The 23,343-nt window shown below is 38.5% G+C and overlaps 1 protein-coding gene across 1 annotated transcript; it reads right to left on the reverse strand.

Moving 5' to 3' along the window:
- Positions 1-1,633: 1,633 nt before the first annotated feature.
- Positions 1,634-22,636, reverse strand: LOC306890913 (uncharacterized protein). Its single transcript, XM_079450928.1, has 47 exons — positions 22,516-22,636; positions 22,373-22,414; positions 22,001-22,033; positions 21,476-21,740; positions 21,107-21,218; positions 20,895-20,979; positions 20,680-20,759; positions 20,325-20,535; positions 20,027-20,155; positions 19,760-19,877; positions 19,543-19,681; positions 19,348-19,455; positions 19,025-19,094; positions 18,807-18,941; positions 18,474-18,641; positions 18,291-18,385; positions 18,079-18,208; positions 17,741-17,993; positions 17,599-17,639; positions 17,415-17,515; positions 17,093-17,244; positions 16,621-16,759; positions 16,032-16,139; positions 15,741-15,920; positions 15,411-15,650; positions 15,154-15,310; positions 14,871-15,008; positions 12,476-14,727; positions 8,308-12,391; positions 7,958-8,100; positions 7,402-7,570; positions 7,066-7,301; positions 6,423-6,606; positions 5,991-6,171; positions 5,609-5,793; positions 5,452-5,521; positions 5,212-5,342; positions 5,086-5,117; positions 4,830-4,977; positions 4,595-4,687; positions 4,223-4,263; positions 3,357-3,476; positions 3,110-3,208; positions 2,906-3,025; positions 2,543-2,582; positions 2,274-2,391; positions 1,634-2,012 (listed from the first exon to the last, which is right to left on the reverse strand). The coding sequence occupies exons 1-47, from the start codon at positions 22,592-22,594 to the stop codon at positions 1,835-1,837; spliced, it is 12,132 nt and encodes a 4,043-aa protein (XP_079307054.1). The 5' UTR covers positions 22,595-22,636; the 3' UTR covers positions 1,634-1,834.
- Between the last annotated feature and the right edge of the window lie 707 nt (positions 22,637-23,343).

Below are 23,343 nucleotides of genomic sequence, written 5' to 3' on the forward strand. Positions count from 1 at the left end.
TATTTGAATAGTGAGTAACACGTCCTGTCACACAACAATGATGCGTTTGTCGTGCAGTGTGTTTGTCTTAGACAAGGATGTGACTCTGGCAACATCTAGTTACCAACTATTACATCTAAAACCACTCTGTGCATTGTGGATTATGTGTGTTATGTTGTATATTTTTGGGATATTATTGTGTGTAGTAGTGTATATACTGTTTACGAAAGTATACTGTTATTTGTAAAATGTCTAAATGTGTATAATGTTATTTGTTAAACATGTATTGTAAACGTGTATGTTAATTGTTGATTGTTAAATGTGTCAATTCTGCAGATCCCTTTTCACTCACCACGGCATGGTTGGTGATGTGACAATAAAAGTGATTTGACTCTTGAACAATATAAAAGTCGTTTTTTAACATTTGTATGACAGCCTCAGTCAGACTTTGCCTGTCTTTGTTTGTTTATTGCCCTAGGGGGATGTAAAACAAGATTTTAACTTTTTTACACAGGTTTTCAGACATACACTTTATTGGAAAGATACTCTTTATGTCGACAGTAGTGATCTATATACATGAAAAGCTTTTTTTTGCTTTTTTTACTGAATATCAAGTAAACTTTAAAGTCCAATTGTTCATATTAAATGAGATTGATGCTTATTGGAAGATACTTCACGTCCAAATATGTAGAGATCGTTGTTAAATTCTTATATTGCTTGCTCTGAATCAATTCTTTCATAATCCAGCACTTCATAATACAATGAAAGATCAATTCATTGTAAGACTTTGTATCTGCGTCACATTGTAGTTGTAGAGCTTTCTAAAGACAACAGCAAACATGTATGGCAAACATTTGAATGTTTGCACATCAATTTTCTGTTTATTTAATATCAGCATCCTTAAATGTGTATTTGATGAATGTCATTTCTCATGTCTCAGTAACGTAAATTGATACAATTATCAAATACTGTTATTTGTTTATAAAACTATCTTTCAACCACAGCCTATGTATGTTGACATGTACGCCTTAATGCAATGTAGGTATGTGGTCAAAAAAAGTGAATTATTAGCATAACGCATACCAGGTCAGCTATAAGAAATGTTAAACTATGATTTTTTTATATATATGGTGAACTATTTATCATATGTCCTGCAGTGGTGAAATCGATTCTTTAATCACCAGTATCTTTTACATGCTTACATGTATCACGGAGGGAACAGTTGGAGTGGCATAGCATAAACAAACGTTATGTGACCCAAACTTGACTTTGGCTAGACCTCCGCACAGAATCAATAACAATAAGTAGTTGTAATTCAATTCAATACAGTGGATATGGAATAAAATACTAATATTAATTAAATATAAAAACGTTTTAGATTTTAAGCAAACACAGCCTGGAAGTTAACTTTGGACCAGATGTGTGTGTCCGTTAAAACCGTCTATATAGGGACGTAGTGGATTTTAATAACTTCTAAGGACCATGTGTTTACAGCCATATCTTTGTTTTACTGTGTGGTAGTTGCGCTTCAGAAACCCCAAATATGCAATTTGTTATATAATTGTTGTAGTGGCCACATGCTAATAATATTTTCTTAACTAAAATAATAATTGATGCTTGGTGGGGTGATTTAAAAAAGAAGACTGCTCTTGTTGCTTTTTAATTTGCTTTATTTATTACATCATTCTTTTAGGAAAACATACAGTATACCATTATATTTTGTAATACCGTACAGGATAAAACAGAAAAGGAAATGCAATTATCAAAGTAGCTCCATGGAGTTCCATTGGGTAGAGGGCAACAAGATTAAGATTATATAGACTGAACAGTATAGGTCAAATAGTGAACTGATCTTTTATCCGGAGGTCTTATCTTCACACATGGTTGGTGTGCATTTGCAGCTCTCTATGTAGATGTAGTCGTGAAGGATCTCACTGTTGTCGGGACACCTCAATGTCAGCTTCTTAGTGTTGGTTTTCAACTCTCGACAACAAGAACAGCTGTGCATCATTTTGTTCGCCTCCGCCGAATACCTGCGCAGGTTTCCAAGCATAAACAACGGTCAGGTAAGTGTAAACAGATTTGATCTTTATTAGAGGATCCAACAGGAATAGCCCTCATGTGTTTCTACTGCCTGGTGCTAAAAACTCCAACAGTTATTAGCATTAAAGTTGTATTGTTTTTGATGCCACACGTTTTTATAAATATGTATTGTGTGCTGCTGACACTAACATGTTTATTTGAGAATTTTGTTTATCAATAAAGAGATGTAAATACATTGAGTGTATTCTTACATTGAGTGGGTGTCACAGTGTCCACTGCAGGACGTCACTTCTACTGGATCGATGGAGATGCAGTCTTTAACACGGATGTGGCTTGTGTTCATCAAACGAACACAGTTCTTTGGCTGACCTGAGATGTTAGAGGCATGTAAGTTTGTGATTGACTTGTGATAAAAGTGCATTATATAGTTTTTAAATTACATTTTGTTCTCATTAAAATGACTATTTAACTACTCATTAAAATGACTATTTCTTGCAAAAGGAAACAGATCTCATCTTACATGTCTTGCAACATCCATCCGCGTCAACTGTCTCGGTTCCCTACAAGGATGTAAATAGAAGGGTGCTCATATATAATTCAGACACTTTTATACTCTAAAGTGAGTTGTCATTTACAGTATGTACCAGATTCAGTGACACCAAGCGCAACTACAATCATTTTGAATGGTTTTGAATAGACTGTAGATAACATCACAGGTAGTCCCACCTCATACACAACAGCAATGTTTTGAAAGCCCTAAAGTCTCAGAGGTTACACTTTTTGACCTAGAAATGGCTTATTTAATCAAATTAAACACTTTTCTTTTAAGAAATGAATACAAACAGGACACGTGTGTCTCTTAGGCTATGTCATATTTACTCACAGGGACACATTCATCCGACTCAAAGGCAGGGCAGCTCATTATGGTCTTCTCTATCACAAAGCTGCCATTCATTTGACGGCAGGAAACACTTTCACATTTTTCCTTGTACACGTCTCCTTCCTAAATAGATTAAACACAGATTACATGAGGATTGAAGTACATGTGAGGACGTGAAGAAATTTGAAGACATTTCCGAAAGTGTACCTTAAGAATTTTTCTGGTGTTGTCTGGTGCATCATAAATGCAGCCTGTTGGCATACATATTCCACAACACTCTCCTTCCACCGTCACCTTCTCAAAGCCCTTGGAAGGCATAAGCAAGATAATAGTTTTAAATCTACTGGCATGTTTACAGCTGTACATTTTCAAATACATGACCTGATAGATTTGAATCTATCTAATACTATTGATGTATTTTTTTATCACAACAAACATAAATTGGAATTATTACCTCATTGCAAGGAAGACAGGACACACTAGTACAAAGTACAGAATGTAGCTTCGTCTTTGGATCTATATCCATTTCACACGTACATGTAGTGCAAGGATCTGTGGGGATTTTGACCCCAGGCTAGACGAAAGGACAGTGAAAGTCAATAAAAACTTGTCGTTCGCTCTATTTAAATGCTACAATGTAAAATCACTTAAAAACTTTAGTTCAAAAGCCGCCTTAAATTGTTATATAAAATCACATTGGTTTTACAAGTCAAGTGAAGTTAAAGTCCCAGTGAAATTAAAAATTACAATTCCTATTTTTTCATGAAATATTACAGAGTTTTTAGTAAATAGCTTAACAATGTGGGTCATTCTCTTTATAAAATGAATGTGCCCTCATAATCTTCAGGTAAAATCTGAAAATGCGCTTAAGTTCTTAAGTGACTATCCATTTTAAGATTAGATTGGCTAGATGGTTAGATGGCTTGGGCGGAGCATCAGTTAACTCCTCCCCTTCAACTGGCAGTCTGCTGCTGTCGAAATGCAATGGCTGTTTTATACATCCAATCAAATTACAGTGAAAAAACAAACCACGGCCATTTTTTTCCCTTTGAAATCTAGTTTCACTCGGAAATGCATCTGAATACGGAAGTAAAAACAATTACGTTCGGTTCACGGGGACTTTAAACTAGCATAAAAAACTCATATAACTTAATTTGATTAGTTATGAGAAATACAACTAGATTTAGCGAGTCAGTTTAATATCATTTAAATTCACATGACTTTTGAAACAGCTTTTAAGTTAACGTTTTCATACTATGTAGGGCTTTTCTTTATATTACTTTATTTACGTAAATAACTTTAATAAAGCGGTTTACTCACCTGGTACTCAGTGTTGTTGTACACACAAACGTCTTTGGGCACTGATAGAAAAATTAATGTAGAATTTGTGTATTTGTCCATCGAATAATAATAATCATAATAATTTACATTTATTCAAATTGACCAAATTTTAGTACAACACAAAATGTTATGTTTCTTTAAAGTATTGTTTGTGGTTCAATACAAGTTAAGATGAATATAGTACATTTGTGGCATAACTGAAAATAATTTCAACCCATCTCTTGGTGGTTGTGTTTTTGTTTGCTTGTTAATTGTGTTGTTCTGATGACGTCATATATAGTGTTACTTGAACATTTTAATTGAGGTTTTAGGTAGTTGAAAAGGAATGAAACTGGGAAATCTGCGACTTACCACAGTGTGGGCAGCAGCTGTCTTCGGTTTTACTTCCTGCCATCTCATATCCCACATCACATTTCTTCAGAAGGCACGCCTCAATATCACAAACTGTTTATGGGGAGTGTTATATTTGTTTGCAATCAGCTCATAATGATACTATTTCATTACAGTTCCGTTTATGCATAATGTAAAACTCTTTATGAACAACAAAGATTTGCCAATTATTACAGTACAAGATTTTTTTACTTACCACAGGTTCGGCAACAGTTTTCAATAGCTATTTTGTACTCTTTAGCACAGGATTCAACAGTAGGACACTCAACAGGTTTTTTCTCAATACCAAAGGTCTCATTGGAGCAGGTATTTACTATACAGTCTGAAATCCACGAAGTCCCTGGCTACAGAACAAGTTATTAATTGTGATGTGAATTCTTTACATAATGATGGAAACAACATTTTTGTTAAATAAGTCAGTAGTTTAGCTGTTATAGACTAAAGAGACATACTTGTTTAGGTAATCCATCAGAGCCAATGCAGTCTATAAAGAGGGATTAGAACACAATAAAAATATAAACAAAGACTTCATGGTGCATTGGTCTAACAAAGTGCAGAAAATAAGTAAAAGTTCTTACCGCAGTAAGATGTGCATTTATCTGTCATTGAACTAACCCGATACGTATTGTCAGGACAGAAACAACCTTCCATTAATGTTGGAAGACAATCTGCATTTTGGCATGGTTGCTCCACAATATTTTTATTGTACCTAGATTTGAGTTAAAAATGGATGGTGAATAGGTTTTCTGAGCATTCAGTTACACTTAAAAATGGAAATATGGGAGATATGGAGTGTTATTGATGCAGTGTAGACTTACAATGCACTGCAGGTTTTGTCTGTCTTAGGTCCACAAGCTTTGAATACTTTATGGCTGGGGCATTTGTATGCTGTGGTAAAAAGCAATAACAGTTTATGGTTCTCCAAACATATGCGACAAAAAGGTTATGGTTGATTCATTGTGCCACACATCTTACCGCACAGTCCTTTAAGATCAGGTGAGTTTCTCCAGTCGACACAGACAGACACCTGACCACACATCTGAGCGTAGGCCTCCAGACTCGGGCAGGCAATCGATTCATTTCTCATGTGGCACACGTCATATTTGCACGCTTCATAATAACCTTCATAAGGAACACTTTGATGACAGCCTTTGAATATACTGTGAACAAAGAACAAAACAGTGAAGCCTTGTTTGGCCCATATTGATCTTAAAAGTAAAGAAAACGCATTCAGCTTGTTCAGCATTTGTAAGACATAAACAACACTGGTCCCGAATCACTTCCTGTTTCAGTTTAACACTGCATAAACGCTAAAACAAACAGAACATTTAGAACTGAATCAAACACATTTTCTTACTCGCTTTTGAAGACTTCACATATTTTTCCGCAGTCGGGAGGTGGAGTTGGACCTGGTGGTGGAGGTGGTGGGGTAACGCAACCTGGTGGGACCATCCAAAGTCTTGCCATCTCTTCACATGATTGGTGAATCGTTCCATTAGGAAGTCTGCAGTCATTTGCAGTATTGTTGTCACAAACGCCTGAAAGTGTCAACAAAAGTGAAGTTAAATGAAATGCTGGACATTTTCATTGCTTAAAGAAATAGCACGTAAAGGACTAATATTTGCTTTGTACCAAAACGAAAAATTGTGGCATTTAATTTTTAAATTAATTTTAAAATACCTATAACGACAACATTGACAAATGCTATCTTTGCTTTCCAGGCATGGTCTGGTGGTAAAAAAAAAATCTGTTTATCACTATGTATTGTGTATCTCTTATCTGTACTCACCACAGTGTCCCTCTGTGTTACCATGGAAGTAGGAAAATGGAAGTTTCACCTCAAAGCCTTGATGATTTACTAAAATTTGTGCTTGGATTTCAGAGATGTTCAAAACCACTGCCATGCCGGATGTGGTGATGGTGAAGGCTTCATTTCTGAATGTAAGTATTTTCTTATCATCATTAACAAAGACCTGTAGTAAACAAGACGTGTTTGAGGATCATGTTTCTCAACTGATTTTGCGAAAAGATTGGATATCAGTTGGAAGTAGCTCGACACCATACAAAACTTGTATTATAGTTCCTGTAGCTCATTTGATAGAGCATTGTTCTAGCAATGCTATGGTCATGGATTTGAACCCAGGGAACAGACAAACTGATAAAACACATGTATACACTAGATGCGACGTAAGTCGCTTTGGATAAAAGCATCTGCCAAATGTGTAGATGTAAAACTTGTAAAACAAAATGTCCAAAGATATCACAGACATTTATTGTTTGTTTGTTAATGTCTATAAGATTTTGAGTTTCTCTATTAAATTTGTGTTTTTAGGTTTTACAGCCACTTGAGAAATACTGTATGCTATATAAGGTTCTATTTTAAATGCTTAGCGCATGAATGTTTGTGAATAATCCCTCGTCTTTATACATACCTGGACTTCATTAGTGTTGCTTGTCATCTTGATTTCATAGGATTTGTAATATACTGTCACATACTCGGGGCAGGCCAGATTACTTTCAATATCACAGTAGTAGTTTTTAACGTGGACACTGATATTGTATTTTGGGATGATTTCTTTAACCAACACATAGGTACAGTTTCCTTGGAAAGCGTAGTATTTTCCATCAAAGGTTTTATAATGAGGGTCACCCCAGCCACTGCATTTACCTGTCAAACAAAATTGCAACAGTTACATCAGATTACAAGGGTTGGGGGGTAGGAGGATTAAGATTAATAATTGAATAATGTTGGCATGCTTTAAACTCACATGGACATTCATATTTGGCACAGCAGCCGTTGTTATAATACACCAGTTCTGGTTTTAGTCCATTGGCACATTTTGAATGATTGGCGTGGTTACACTGTATAGGATTTGAGATAACTTTACCATTATTGCAGATATTGTTACTACATTTTTCTTCCCAGGATTCTCCATTCTAGATAAAAGAAATAAGAGATACAAATATTTTTGCGGGTTATCATATTTGGTGTACTACAAGTCAAATGATGCAGTTAATGTAGTACTTATTATATTAAAAACAATGTAGCAATTTAAGATTTAACAACCAATATATGTTCCCTGTAGTTCAGGGAAATCCAATCCTGCTTCTGAAGACAATATCCTGCAGAGTTTCCAACTCAAACATGGGGATTATTCTACAATTAACAAACTGGTGAGTTTGACTAAGGTCGGAGTAAAACTGCAGGACAGTGGATCTCAAGCATAAGGATGAGATTCCTGTGGCATGCCCCAAGTTTATATGCAATGAAAATTACTTAGGATTAAAGATTCTGTAAAACTCATGAATGTACATGTACACTACCTTCCGGTTGACGTTTTTACAGTCTGGTGAAGGGGGTGAGGATGTGGGGCATGGTTGAGTCCATTGCTGAATTTGACATGAGGAGTTGCAGTAAGCAATAAAGCACCAACCCGCTTTGTCTGTATGATTGTAGATTACAGACTCTGTAATTAGAAACAAATATTGTACAAAATTAATTAAAGAAATCAGAAGGTATAAACATCAAGTTAGTGACTGAAGTATAACTGAATGCCATGTCAAGATAATATGTAAATGTGCACAGATTAAACATTCTGTTCCATCACAAAACATCTGTAATGACAAGGCAAAATTATATGCATTAAAATAGAGTATAAAAAAGTGACTCTTACCACGTAGGTATGTTTCATTTAAGTACACGCAACAAGGATTTTGAGGTTTTGAGATATTGTTTAAGGCCGTTGTTGACTCTGTATATACACTAAACAGGGTCGTAGGTGTATTTGTTGTTTTGGGTGGTGTTACAGTTGTTGTGATAGAAGTGGTTGTTGTGGGTGGTTGTGTTAAAGTAGTAATTGTGGTAATATGTGTCTCTGTTGTTGAGATTGGTGGTGTTACAGTAGTTGCTTTAATTGTAGATGTCTCTTTTGTTGTGGTTGGTGGTGTTATAGTAGTAGTTGTGGTTGTAGGTGTCTCTGTTGTTGTCGGTGATGGTGTTACAGTAGTTGTTGTGATAGTTGGCGTCTCTGTTGTTGTGGGTGGTGGTGTTACAGTAGTTGCTGTGATAGTTGGCGTCTCTGTTGTTGTGGGTGGTGGTGTTACAGTAGTTGCTGTGGTTGTAGGTGTCTCTGTTGTTGTGGGTGGTGGTGTTACAGTAGTTGCTGTGATAGTTGGCGTCTCTGTTGTTGATGGTGGTGGTGTTACAGTAGTTGCTGTGATAGTTGGTGTCTCTGTTGTTGTGGGTGGTGGTGTTACAGTAGTTGCTGTGGTTGTAGGTGCTGCTGATGTTGTGGTTGGTGGTGTTACAGTAGTTGCTGTGGTTGTAGGTGTCTCTGTTGTTGTGGGGGGTGGTGTTACAGTAGTTGCTGTGATAGTTGGCGTCTCTGTTGTTGTGGGTGGTGGTGTTACAGTAGTTGCTGTGGTTGTAGGTGTCTCTTTTGTTGTGGTTGGTGGTGTTACAGTAGTTGCTGTGGTTGTAGGTGTCTCTGTTGTTGTGGGGGGTGGTGTTACAGTAGTTGCTGTGGTTGTAGGTGTCTCTGTTGTTGTGGGTGGTGGTGTTACAGTAGTTGCTGTGATAGTTGGCGTCTCTGTTGTTGTGGGTGGTGGTGTTACAGTAGTTGCTGTGGTTGTAGGTGTCTCTGTTGTTGTGGGTGGTGGTGTTACAGTAGTTGCTGTGATAGTTGGTGTCTCTGTTGTTGTGGGTGGTGGTGGTGTTACAGTAGTTGCTGTGGTTGTAGGTGCTGCTGATGTTGTGGTTGGTGGTGTTACAGTAGTTGCTGTGGTTGTAGGTGTCTCTGTTGTTGTGGGGGGTGGTGTTACAGTAGTTGCTGTGGTTGTAGGTGTCTCTGTTGTTGTGGGGGGTGGTGTTACAGTAGTTGCTGTGGTTGTAGGTGTCTCTGTTGTTGTGGGGGGTGGTGTTACAGTAGTTGCAGTGGTTGTAGGTGTCTCTGTTGTTGTGGGGGGTGGTGTTACAGTAGTTGCTGTGGTTGTAGGTGTCTCTGTTGTTGTGGGGGGTGGTGTTACAGTAGTTGCAGTGGTTGTAGGTGTCTCTGTTGTTGTGGGGGGTGGTGTTACAGTAGTTGCTGTGGTTGTAGGTGTCTCTGTTGTTGTGGGGGGTGGTGTTACAGTAGTTGCTGTGGTTGTAGGTGTCTCTGTTGTTGTGGGGGGTGGTGTTACAGTAGTTGCAGTGGTTGTAGGTGTCTCTGTTGTTGTGGGTGGTGGTGTTACAGTAGTTGCTGTGATAGTTGGCGTCTCTGTTGTTGTGGGTGGTGGTGTTACAGTAGTAGTTGTGGTTGTAGGTGCTGCTGATGTTGTGGGTGGTGGTGTTAAAGTAGTTGCTGTGGTTGTAGGTGTCTCTGTTGTTGTGGGTGGTGGTGTTACAGTAGTTGCTGTGGTTGTAGGTGTCTCTGTTGTTGTGGGTGGTGGTGTTACAGTAGTAGTTGTGGTTGTAGGTGTCTCTGTTGTTGTGGGGGGTGGTGTTACAGTAGTTGCTGTGGTTGTAGGTGTCTCTGTTGTTGTGGGGGGTGGTGTTACAGTAGTTGCTGTGATAGTTGGCGTCTCTGTTGTTGTGGGTGGTGGTGTTACAGTAGTAGTTGTGGTTGTAGGTGCTGCTGATGTTGTGGGTGGTGGTGTTACAGTAGTTGCTGTGGTTGTAGGTGTCTCTGTTGTTGTGGGTGGTGGTGTTACAGTAGTTGCTGTGATAGTTGGCGTCTCTGTTGTTGTGGGTGGTGGTGTTACAGTAGTAGTTGTGGTTGTAGGTGCTGCTGATGTTGTGGGTGGTGGTGTTACAGTAGTTGCTGTGGTTGTAGGTGTCTCTTTTGTTGTGGTTGGTGGTGTTACAGCAGTAGTTGTGATTGTAGGTGTCTCTGTTGTTGATGGTGGAGGTGATACAGTTGTTGCTGTGATAGTTGGTGTCTCTGTTGTTGTTGGTGGTGGTGTTACAGTAGTTGTTGTGGTTGTAGGTGTCTCTGTTGTTGTTGGTGGAGGTGATATAGTTGTTGCTGTGATAGTTGGTGTCTCTGTTGTTGTGGGTGGTGGTGTTACAGTAGTAGTTGTGGTTGTAGGTGCTGCTGATGTTGTGGGTGGTGGTGTTACAGTAGTTGCTGTGGTTGTAGGTGTCTCTGTTGTTGTGGGTGGTGGTGTTACTGTAGTTGCTGTGGTTGTAGGTGTCTCTTTTGTTGTGGTTGGTGGTGTTACAGCAGTAGTTGTGATTGTAGGTGTCTCTGTTGTTGATGGTGGAGGTGATACAGTTGTTGCTGTGATAGTTGGTGTCTCTGTTGTTGTTGGTGGTGGTGTTACAGTAGTTGTTGTGGTTGTAGGTGTTGCCGTTGATGTACTTGTTTCTATTTCAGTTTTGCAACAAACACGAATTTTATAATCATAACAAAGAGGTGGAATGCTATCTGCATTTTCTTCATTTGAACATGACAGTCCAACAGATGTATTGCAGATTACTTTTTGCTTTAAGTCGTTTAAGGATTTTTTTGGATATTTTACTGCCCTACATTCAATGTCTACAACACTCTGACAGGTAATTTGTCCTGAATTCCTCAATACACTAATGGATTCAATTTCAAAACCGGTGGACTCTGTGCTTGGTTTGTTGCTGTCAAACCAGCCTGACCACAAACAGTAACTTGTTGTAGTAGGTGTTACAGTAGTAGTTGTATACGTAGTTGAAGGTGTCTTTGCTGTTGTGGGTGGTGATGTTACAGTAGTTGTGGTAGAAGTGGTTGTTGGTGTCTCTGTTGTTGTGGGGGGTGGTGTTACAGTAGTTGCTGTGGTTGTAGGTGTCTCTGTTGTTGTGGGGGGTGGTGTTACAGTAGTTGCTGTGGTTGTAGGTGTCTCTGTTGTTGTGGGGGGTGGTGTTACAGTAGTTGCAGTGGTTGTAGGTGTCTCTGTTGTTGTGGGTGGTGGTGTTACAGTAGTTGCTGTGATAGTTGGCGTCTCTGTTGTTGTGGGTGGTGGTGTTACAGTAGTAGCTGTGGTTGTAGGTGCTGCTGATGTTGTGGGTGGTGGTGTTAAAGTAGTTGCTGTGGTTGTAGGTGTCTCTGTTGTTGTGGGTGGTGGTGTTACAGTAGTTGCTGTGGTTGTAGGTGTCTCTGTTGTTGTGGGTGGTGGTGTTACAGTAGTAGTTGTGGTTGTAGGTGTCTCTGTTGTTGTGGGGGGTGGTGTTACAGTAGTTGCTGTGGTTGTAGGTGTCTCTGTTGTTGTGGGGGGTGGTGTTACAGTAGTTGCTGTGATAGTTGGCGTCTCTGTTGTTGTGGGTGGTGGTGTTACAGTAGTAGTTGTGGTTGTAGGTGCTGCTGATGTTGTGGGTGGTGGTGTTACAGTAGTTGCTGTGGTTGTAGGTGTCTCTGTTGTTGTGGGTGGTGGTGTTACAGTAGTTGCTGTGATAGTTGGCGTCTCTGTTGTTGTGGGTGGTGGTGTTACAGTAGTTGTTGTGATAGTTGGTGTCTCTGTTGTTGTTGGTGGTGGTGTTACAGTAGTTGCTGTGGTTGTAGGTGTCTCTTTTGTTGTGGTTGGTGGTGTTACAGCAGTAGTTGTGATTGTAGGTGTCTCTGTTGTTGATGGTGGAGGTGATACAGTTGTTGCTGTGATAGTTGGTGTCTCTGTTGTTGTTGGTGGTGGTGTTACAGTAGTTGTTGTGGTTGTAGGTGTCTCTGTTGTTGTTGGTGGAGGTGATATAGTTGTTGCTGTGATAGTTGGTGTCTCTGTTGTTGTGGGTGGTGGTGTTACAGTAGTAGTTGTGGTTGTAGGTGCTGCTGATGTTGTGGGTGGTGGTGTTACAGTAGTTGCTGTGGTTGTAGGTGTCTCTGTTGTTGTGGGTGGTGGTGTTACTGTAGTTGCTGTGGTTGTAGGTGTCTCTTTTGTTGTGGTTGGTGGTGTTACAGCAGTAGTTGTGATTGTAGGTGTCTCTGTTGTTGATGGTGGAGGTGATACAGTTGTTGCTGTGATAGTTGGTGTCTCTGTTGTTGTTGGTGGTGGTGTTACAGTAGTTGTTGTGGTTGTAGGTGTTGCCGTTGATGTACTTGTTTCTATTTCAGTTTTGCAACAAACACGAATTTTATAATCATAACAAAGAGGTGGAATGCTATCTGCATTTTCTTCATTTGAACATGACAGTCCAACAGATGTATTGCAGATTACTTTTTGCTTTAAGTCGTTTAAGGATTTTTTTGGATATTTTACTGCCCTACATTCAATGTCTACAACACTCTGACAGGTAATTTGTCCTGAATTCCTCAATACACTAATGGATTCAATTTCAAAACCGGTGGACTCTGTGCTTGGTTTGTTGCTGTCAAACCAGCCTGACCACAAACAGTAACTTGTTGTAGTAGGTGTTACAGTAGTAGTTGTATACGTAGTTGAAGGTGTCTTTGCTGTTGTGGGTGGTGATGTTACAGTAGTTGTGGTAGAAGTGGTTGTTGGTGTCTCTGTTGTTGTGAGGGGTGGTGTTACAGTAGTTGCTGTGGTTGTAGGTGTCTCTGTTGTTGTGGGTGGTGGTGTTACAGTAGTTGCTGTGATAGTTGGCGTCTCTGTTGTTGTGGGTGGTGGTGTTACAGTAGTTGCTGTGATAGTTGGCGTCTCTGTTGTTGTGGGTGGTGGTGTTACAGTAGTAGTTGTGGTTGTAGGTGCTGCTGATGTTGTGGGTGGTGGTGTTACAGTAGTTGCTGTGGTTGTAGGTGTCTCTGTTGTTGTGGGTGGTGGTGTTACAGTAGTTGCTGTGGTTGTAAGTGTCTCTGTAGTTGTGGGGGGTGGTGTTACAGTAGTTGCTGTGATAGTTGGCATCTCTGTTGTTGTGGGTGGTGGTGTTACAGTAGTAGTTGTGGTTGTAGGTGTCTCTGTTGTTGTGGGGGGTGGTGTTACAGTAGTTGCTGTGATAGTTGGCGTCTCTGTTGTTGTGGGTGGTGGTGTTACAGTAGTAGTTGTGGTTGTAGGTGCTGCTGATGTTGTGGGTGGTGGTGTTACAGTAGTAGTTGTGGTTGTAGGTGCTGCTGATGTTGTGGGTGGTGGTGTTACAGTAGTTGCTGTGGTTGTAGGTGTCTCTGTTGTTGTGGGGGGTGGTGTTACAGTAGTTGCTGTGGTTGTAGGTGTCTCTGTTGTTGTGGGTGGTGGTGTTACAGTAGTTGCTGTGGTTGTAGGTGTCTCTTTTGTTGTGGTTGGTGGTGTTACAGCAGTAGTTGTGGTTGTAGGCGTCTCTGTTGTTGATGGTGGTGGTGTTACAGTAGTTGCTGTGATAGTTGGTGTCTCTGTTTTTGTTGGTGGTGGTGTTACAGTAGTTGTTGTGGTTGTAGGTGTTGCCGTTGATGTACTTGTTTCTATTTCAGTTTTGCAACAAACACGAATTTTATAATCATAACAAAGAGGTGGAATGCTATCTGCATTTTCTTCATTTGAACATGACAGTCCAACAGATGTATTGCAGATTACTTTTTGCTTTAAGTCGTTTAAGGATTTTTTTGGATATTTTACTGCCCTACATTCAATGTCTACAACACTCTGACAGGTAATTTGTCCTGAATTCCTCAATACACTAATGGATTCAATTTCAAAACCGGTGGACTCTGTGCTTGGTTTGTTGCTGTCAAACCAGCCTGACCACAAACAGTAACTTGTTGTAGTAGGTGTTACAGTAGTAGTTGTATACGTAGTTGAAGGTGTCTTTGCTGTTGTGGGTGGTGATGTTACAGTAGTTGTGGTAGAAGTGGTTGTTGGTGTCTCTGTTGTTGTGGGTGGAGTCACAGTAGTTGAAGTAAAAGTGGTTGTTGGTGTCTCTATTGTTGTGGGTGATGTTATAGTGGTTGTAGGTACTGCTGATGTTGTGGATCGTGGTGTTTCAGTAGTTGTGGTATAAGTGGTCGTTGGTGTCTCTGTTGTTGTTTTGCACAATATTATATTTCTTTTAATTTCTCCATTTGGTCCACAGAAAGCATTTAAGCATACACCGTTTCCATCAGTAATGTTGTAAATTTCCGACCCAGGAGAATATAATTTCCCATCGTAAAAACAATCATCACATGTGGGAACACAAGTCTTCGTCTCCTCCCTTAAGTATGGAGTCTTTGAAGGGCACTCAGGAAAACATCCTAAGATAAAAAAAGAAAGCTTTTCTTTTATTACATATAGACACCAAACTATTTCCATTGAGCACACACATAGTGTAATGTGTTTTCACACTGTGTTGACCACCTAAAACACTGAATGTTAAGCATTGTTTAGTTTTTCTTACCTTCAAGGGGAGGAATTTGATCAGCATTTCTGGAGCATTTTCCTTTCTTATTTTTGCAGGTTTTCATGCAGGTCGAGCTACAAGGTTTATAGTGCCACACACATTCTTCAGGATTGTTGTAGTAGTCACAGAATAAAGCTGCAAGATTAACCATTTCAGTCAGCACAATGACAAATATTTATAGTAGATACCAAATTACTTAACCATGTCTTATCTCTTTATGTTATATAATTTTTAGTTTGTAAACTATAGTTTATTTATCTAAACAAGAGCCTGGACGTACGACAAAAATCTGGTTTGCGCCATGCTACACAAGCTCCCCTTTTCCGGCATTCAGCAGCGTAAGCTGAAACTGCAGTACATAAACAATCACAGTCCCCTCCAGTATCACATGCACAAGTGTCTTTCACACAGGCATCATAGTATGGGGCAGAGTCCACCTAGAGACAAGAAATACAGACATTTTCAGTGGTACAGTGTTAAAAAAGGGTCTTGGAAAGATGTTTAAAAAATGTTTAAATATTTAAAAAAGTAACTTACTAGTGAATGGCAATCTTTGAAGACGTCACTTGTAATGGTGCGGCACTGTTTGATGGCCCATGCATGTCGGTGTGGGTTTTTCTCACAAGGATTTATTAAGCCGTTTACTTCTGGGCAGCTGGAACTCACTTTCCAGCTATTTCCAAACAACGCTGCATCTGTGACCACTTCTCCATCGTTCTTCACAAAGTCGTTAATTGCATTACTGTCAAAGTTTCCACACAGTCCACAAACCTTGCCCTGCCATGGAGATCATATGGACGTTCAGGTGAGTTGGTGAAGAAAGGGTTAAGGGGGGTTATGTGTAGTGTATGTAGTGGTTACGCATACCTTTAAGTTTGAATGAAGTTGGAGCATTAAACTTGTCTTGCCGTCCCAGATTAAGTTTAAAAGCTGTCTGACCTCTATGACAGTGTATATGCCAGCAGAATAGATTTGATATCTATATTCGGTTCCATTGCCTTCAACAACTTTGACTCCATCATCCTCAGATAAGATTACCTTGTATCTCTACAGGATAGTAGTCAGTGGAATTAGTGATTGATGACAGTGCTTTATCGATTGATTTAGCATGCTAAGATTCTTTACCAGTGCTTTGTTAAAGCTGTGAAATAAACTTACCCCAAAAAAGAGATTGATGGATTTGGAGCAAATGGAGGCGGTGGTGCCACATGGGATGTTTTCCGCAACAAGGCGGAAGGAGCTACTGCTCTGCGGATCACAGTAATCCTGCAGGGGTCAAATTGAAATTAAACATTTACACTATGCAGCTTTTCCACTTGTTCACAATTGTAAACATGATATTGGCATCTGCACATTACCAGGAAGGAACAAGTGACACAACTGTGTGTTGAGCAGTGTTTACGTGGAGTCTACTTACAATTGTACAAACAGTCTCTATGGAATTACATATAGTTTTTCACAAAGAAAAGTTGTCTCAGCTCAAGGCATTCATTAAGATGAGCTTACAGTAAATAAACAATGTAACACATTTTTTTTGTTGTAGCTGTAGGCTTTAACAATGAATAATAGCTTAGCATTTTCTGTTTGTACTGTAAGTGTACTGTAGTAAACACATATTTGTTTGTTACAGAAAACCATATTTATTTTATTACAAATTATTTTGAAAGAGGAACACTTTCCTTATAACAAATAACGTTCAGTTTTGTACGGTTTTAATGTTGAAATTTAAGTAAAGATAAAACAATACCTGTGCCAAGATGTATTCACAAGCTCCGTAGAAAGAATATCTGTTGCCATCAAAAGTCTTAAAATGCCCTTCCCCATAGATGGTACAGGTGCCGTAACATTCTTTTTCTGTACATTTCCACATCCCATCTTTGCATGTGCTGAAATATAAACAATTCACCAACAAAGAACATGACATGCAGCGCATGAAGATACTGAACATCTGTTCTTGTTATTTTACATCTGAAGTATACCAACTGTTCTGGACAAGCATTTGTGGTTTTTGCTGCTATTTTGAGCTTTTTTGGAACAATAGTCCTCAATACTATTCAGTTACACAAATTGAAAATATGGGATCATATAGTAACCAAATGTTGTATGTTAAATTATTTTTCGTTTTTTGTATATATACATACAATTGATATTTTCTTACTAAATTAATTTCAAATGTTTAGAGAAGTTGCTATGGGAAATAAATAATAGGTTTGGTTTACCAGTTGTTACAGTCTTGTTGAACCTGATCCCCAGGCTCATAGTTGGCTCCATTGTGGGCACACTGGCAGTTTTTCTTCTCCACACAGCCACCATTACCATCCGCCAGAAAACCATTTGGGCACATACACCCTGATACACACCCTGTGCTCACCTATAGCCAAAACATGTATAATTAATAAACTATCTTGTTCCCCAAGAGTTTTTACAGAATGTATGTATGCACTGTCCACGTACCCATCCATCCATTCTCCAACTAACAACCCATTTGTCTATTAATTTACTCACCCACCCATCCATCCACCCACAAAACTATAAACTCACACATTTGTCTGGGTCTTGGTTCTGACATGTCCTCTGACACTCTGTTCCTTTTTGTCCAGGTTCATTAGAGCAGTTGAAGAAGGCCATTGGAGCCTGACAGTCTAACAACAGAACAGGAACACGTATGATTAGTCTAAAACATGATTTTTCAGGTTGTATTTTAGAGGAGGTGGTTAGAGCTCACCTTGGTGACTGGAGCAGTGTAATTTTCCAAGAGTGCAGGTGCTGCAAAACGACAAAATAATAAAAATACACCACTAAGATTAACTATTGGGTGTTTTGTTAATATTGCATGCGTTAACAATATGTTGAAAATCCGACTTTACCATTCAAAACCATCTTTGTGTATTGTTCCCATTGGGTTTATGACCTGGTTGTCATAGTAGCAAGGGCACTGGTGGTCATGCACGCAGGTGTCTACATCATTGAGATAGGTGCCTTCAGGACAAACACAGCCTTCTACAGGTGTGAATGATGCTTTGCAGGAGTGACCGTTCTCACTGAGAGAACGACAGGTGTTGCCACAACTGGTCACGCTGTAGGAATACTTCATGTTGTCTGAACACTCAGAAACTTTGTCTATACAGAGACAAAAAAGCACTTTTTCAACAGAGGAATCTTGAGAAAGTAGGCGTTCAACCTGACATTTGAATTCAATTCGTACCACAGGGGTATGAATCCATCCAGCCCTGCAGAAAGATCCCTTTCGCAGCACAGGCGTGGGCGTAGGAGGAGAGTGCGGCACACATACACTTCCCGATATCAGCACACTTACAGGTGTCATGAACGCATCTCTGCAGAGAAACCAAAGTTGAAAATGTTTTAGGTGTGCTGTTCTACAATATGAAAGTTTTTGTCTCGGGCAAAGGGACTAACTTCAAAGTAAGTCTCAGGAGATATTTCTGAATGACACGAGGAGAAAGTCCCATTTGGGTTTGTGAGACTTGAGCACCAGTCCTTTGCAAGTTTCCCTGAAAGAAGAATTGTTACATTTGGATGAATGGTTCATTTTCTTCTAATGTCGAGAAACAAATGCAACATTTTTCTTCTGTTTTTTACCTGTCTCCATGCTCAGGCTGCAGGGGTTGTCAAATGTGTTATCAATGTCTGGACAACTGAATAGGTTTTTCTTCCAAAAGTTGACAAAGGTTGTTGGGGTTCCCTCTATGATGCCTGATTGTATTTTGAAATCATCTTGTTGGATATCGTTATAGTTCCCACACAGACCTGAATAAAACAGTATATGAATTAAAGTAGAGACCATATTACAATATTCAGTAGTCATACCAAAAAGATGATTGCATTATAAATGATGTCCTGTTCATTTTGGCACATCTGTATTGATTTTACAAGCACGTAATTATTAATTTAATTATAATTGAATAAACTCACCACTTAATTTGCCTTTCTCTCTAGCATTGGCTACAATGTACAACTGCATGATTGGAGTCAGTTGGATTTCTAGACGAAGACCCTTCAATTCAACGATAATAAAGGAAGAGGTGGGCTGGACGATGACTACATTCTCTGTGACAAAAAAACGCAGGTAACGCACAAAACTTCATATGTTAATGCTGATCATGTTTACACTGTACAGTTTAAAAACCCACCTATGAAAACTGGAAGACCATATGGAGTGTTTCCATTTAGTGTGACAGTCCCACTTGAGGAAATACTTATCTGTTAAAAACAGCAATAAAAGAAAAATTATACTTTATAATTATACTTTTACATGATCAGATGTTTGAAGCTGGAGCCAGAATATGCTTATATTATAGGCCAAATATTATGAATAATGGCATTTTTTTATATATTTGAACAAAAATGTGCAAGAGTACACGGAGTATTACATAATTTCGTTTTAAAGTTAATTTAGTTACATACATTAAAATAAAGAATTTCAAAATGATTAAAGATTCAGAAAAATATTTACAGTATTCCCGGAGATGACAAGGGTAACAGAATTTAGACATGTGCCTGTTCGCATCATATCACATGTTGCCAGATTTCCGATAACGGCAATATCGCTGTCATTAGTGTGCTGAAATAAACAACAAAGAAATATTTGTGATATCAGTCTGTATTTATTAATAGTTGAGGTGCATTTGTTGTATTGACAGTCACGGACCTTAGTAAGGATGTAGTCACAGTTGCCATTAAAGCTGAAGCTTTTTCCATCATATGTGGTGATGTGAGAGCCTCCCACAACAGAACAGATTCCAGGACATTTTAGATCCTCACAAGTCCAGTATCCAACAGCACACATGCTATCACAGTAAAGCAGAAATGTTATCACTAATCTAAAATTTGACGGAGACATGTGTTTGTGTGTGTTACTGACTTACCATGATTTACATGCCTGTTCGTATGACTCTCCTGTCTGGTATAATTTGCCCTCGTGCACACATGGACAATTGCTAATATGAACGCACCCGCTATTGCCAACGTCATCTTCCACCATGCCTGTCAAAAGAGAAAGCAAAATATCTTTTGACTATGTTTTGGGAAGAAACTAAAAAGTGTAAAGGCTAAAGTGCATGGTTTTAGTAAATAACATATTGTAAATGTTTACGAAAACAGCTTTTGGTAGATTTTCAAAAACAGATTCTTACCATCAGGGCAGAAACAGCCATCTACACAGTGATCTGTACACATCCGACTTCCTTCTGGAACTGAGCAGGTGTTTTTGCACGGACCTCCACACTCCATGTATTCCATGTTCATTTTTGGACATTTTTTTGCTGCTCAACAAAACATAAAAGTCAACTATGTTAACAACTTTTATCTTTTGTTTTATAATATAAACAAATGCGGTCAAACACAACTTTTTAGTTCATGACAATTATAAGCAAATTGAACCTGAATTTTTTTCGTATTATTTTATAAAAGTTGTCCAGAGATCATACTCACGACAGAGTTGGTCTGTTCTCCATGTCCCTGGCTTGCCACCAGCATGTGCGCACTGTCGTGATATTTCTGTGAGAGTGTTGCAGATGCACTCCTGGTTGCCTTGACATTGACAAAGATCGTCTGTGCAGGCTTTCTCAAATGACTTTATATCCAAGAAATGATGACAGTCATCGAACCCTGAACCGCTGAGATACTGCTGACAGATGTGTGCCTGGAGGATTAAATAAGAAATTAACGCCGACTTTATCAAATGTACCAGTGTGCATTGAACATATTTACTCAAAATTGTTTTTGAAAAACATGCAGCCTCGAAAGTTGTGTTACTATTAACACAATTGATTTGGTTTTATTATACCTGGCTTTCACACTCATTCATTTGGGGAAGTGTGATGTCTTGACAGGATTCAGGTGTATACACCTTCCATTCGGCCAGACCTAAGAAGAATTAAGACATGTTCAATCCAACAATTTAATATCTAGAGTATTATTTTAGATACTTATTTAGATCAGCTTTTGAAATGTATCAACATGAATTGGACAGCTAGGTGATAAATCAAAAAGTAGATTTACTGTTACTAATATCATCAGCCGGATTCCCATTGAAGTTTCCACAAAGTCCGCAGGTTTGGCCTTGGTATGACTCTGGAAGTTCAATCTGGAGAACATCATAATATCAGCGATGTCATTACATTTTATGATAAATTCATTTCCTGACAACCTGTCATTAAAGCAGTTCCATAACAGTATGTAAAAAGAGAGACAGTAAAAAAATACAGTCATACCAGTAGAGACTGCTCTTCTTCCCAAAAGATAGTGACATGTTTGTTAGATATCTTTACACTTGATGAACTTCCCTCAAATTTGATTCCGTTCATGTTGGTTGGAATAGATAACCTGATAGGTGAAAAGTGGAATTAAAAAATATACATCCATTTCAGAATTCTGCATTCTTTTCCCTTTAATACCATCTTTTTACAATGTTCAAAAAACTTCTACATGATAAAAATGAAACAATGACACAAGTTTACTTGGACATTGTACAAAACTTGCCTCATTAATGAACTTTCAACAGTCCAGAATCTTTAATGTGTGTTTTTTGGACCGCATTGTATAGGATTGTTAAAAAATAGTGATCAAATGTATAAACTCACACTCTATTGTCCATGATAATGTCTCCATCTTTCAGTTTGATGACTGTCCCCTCCATCTGTATTGTGACTGATTCAAAAGTGACTGAGCCATTCACAATCTTTCTTTGCATCTGGATGTTAAAATCACTAGCAGGGGTGTCGCACATCACTGCGAGAACGTAGTTACACGTGTCAGCCATTTGAAAGAAATGACCATCAAATGTCTTGAAGTGGAAATTTCCCCATGTGCTGCAGATTGTGGATGGATGACCGTGATTTGGATCCGCTGAATCAAGAGAGAGTTTTTTTTTCATAACTAACGTGTAATATATATTTAGTGAACAAAATAGACAATAAAGCTTGGTGAAGCTGTCATTTATGTGGCACTATTAGGATCAAAGTATTGCAAACATCAATGTTTTTTGCACGATTGAGAATTTATTTAAACAGAAGAAATTGTGCACTTCACCTTTAGGTGTTCTGTAGTATTAGATAATAAAACGTTTGTAAGTTTCGTAAAATTGTAAGTTACGTAAAGGACAATACCTGTAGTTACCATCACAGTCGGTGTAGGAAACACTGAAAAATAAAATACCAAGACATTGTTTGTTTTATTTTTGTTGCACATACACAAGTAGAAAGGTATGCACCCTATTTATCTGTTGCTCAAATGAAATGCACCTTTGCTCCTGATAGACATGTAAGGAACAATATTTTGTCATAATCTAATCTGAGAACAAACATCTCTCTTTCGTCCACCTTTAAAAATATTTTGTCACTGTGTCCACGATTTTTTGTTTTACAATCAAAGTGTTGCCCATAAATTGAATGTAAAAGATGTATTAAAGCATATATAGATATTTGGTTAAATAGTAGCTTACATTTTAAATGTTATCATTTTATTAGAACCATAAATACCTGTTGTTTGCCAATCCATAGCACCAATATCAGCCATATAGTCTATAGTCAGAGATACAGAGATATAATATTTAGATATTTGATTACATAAAAGGTTTTAAATAAGAAAAATAGTAAAATAGTTTTCTCTTTTTATAGCTTACTTGCTTGTGTTGATTGCAGCCCTATGAATAATGCAGCCCATCTCAGCATCCACATTTTGGACATCCTGGCGGTCCCCATGACAACAAAGTCTCCCTGTAGTGCTCAAGATGTATTGTGTCCTAATCTGTAAATCCATGCCTTTTTATAAAGTCTTTTAGTTTGCTAAACAAGGTGGTCTGTGATCAGAAGGTGGAACCCAGGCATATGCATTCGTATGGTATGCAAATTTTGATCAGATAAAGATGAACTATTACGCTATGTTAACAAGGTTAATGCAAACCCCAGTGATGAGAAATGTCATCTGTCACTTGCGGCTTTGCTTTTATCACCGTTATCATCTCAAACTAAACAAGGGTGTCAATCATTCTATGTGCATTCAACCATTTTAAGGCGCCCTCAATGTCCACTTTGCTGAAGTTAGTTGTGTTTGCATGTTCAGGTTTTATGCTTTGGCATTAAATCGATAATCTCCTATTTGAAATTACAATTTTCTCATCATGATTATTTAAAACGTTTGTGTGACTGCAGATAATGAAATAATCGCTATGCAAAAATGCTGACCATATGTCAACACAAATATTTTTTTTACATATTCCAAGGAATGTTGTCGGCAGAGTTTGATGTGTGCTTGAAGCATTGTCTAGGCATTTTTAAGAGGTTTGAGCATTAACTGGAAACAGATCAGGGATTTATGATCCTGCTGGATGTCACAGCAAACAGACCGGCAAACATTAATAATTTAGATGTTTGAATATTTTTTTCCATTTCCCTGTGCACTTAAAGGGATAGTTTACCCCCAAAACTGGAAAATTCTGTCACCATTTACT

The sequence above is a fragment of the Barbatula barbatula genome (genome assembly GCF_947034865.1).
Source record: "Barbatula barbatula genome assembly, chromosome: 25".
NCBI classification, from domain to species: domain Eukaryota; kingdom Metazoa; phylum Chordata; class Actinopteri; order Cypriniformes; family Nemacheilidae; genus Barbatula; species Barbatula barbatula.

What these genes read in the sequence shown, in the direction of transcription:
- LOC306890913 (XM_079450928.1), bottom strand. Translation starts at nt 22,594, where the DNA reads ATGGGGACCGCCAGGATGTCCAAAATGTGGATGCTGAGATGGGCTGCA. An exon ending in TATGGATTGGCAAACAACAG is followed by an intron (nt 22,034 to 22,372) that starts GTATTTATGGTT and finishes TTTATTTTTCAG; the next exon opens with TGTTTCCTACACCGACTGTG. An exon ending in CTGATGGATTACCTAAACAA is followed by an intron (nt 4,978 to 5,085) that starts GTATGTCTCTTT and finishes CTTGTTCTGTAG; the next exon opens with CCAGGGACTTCGTGGATTTC.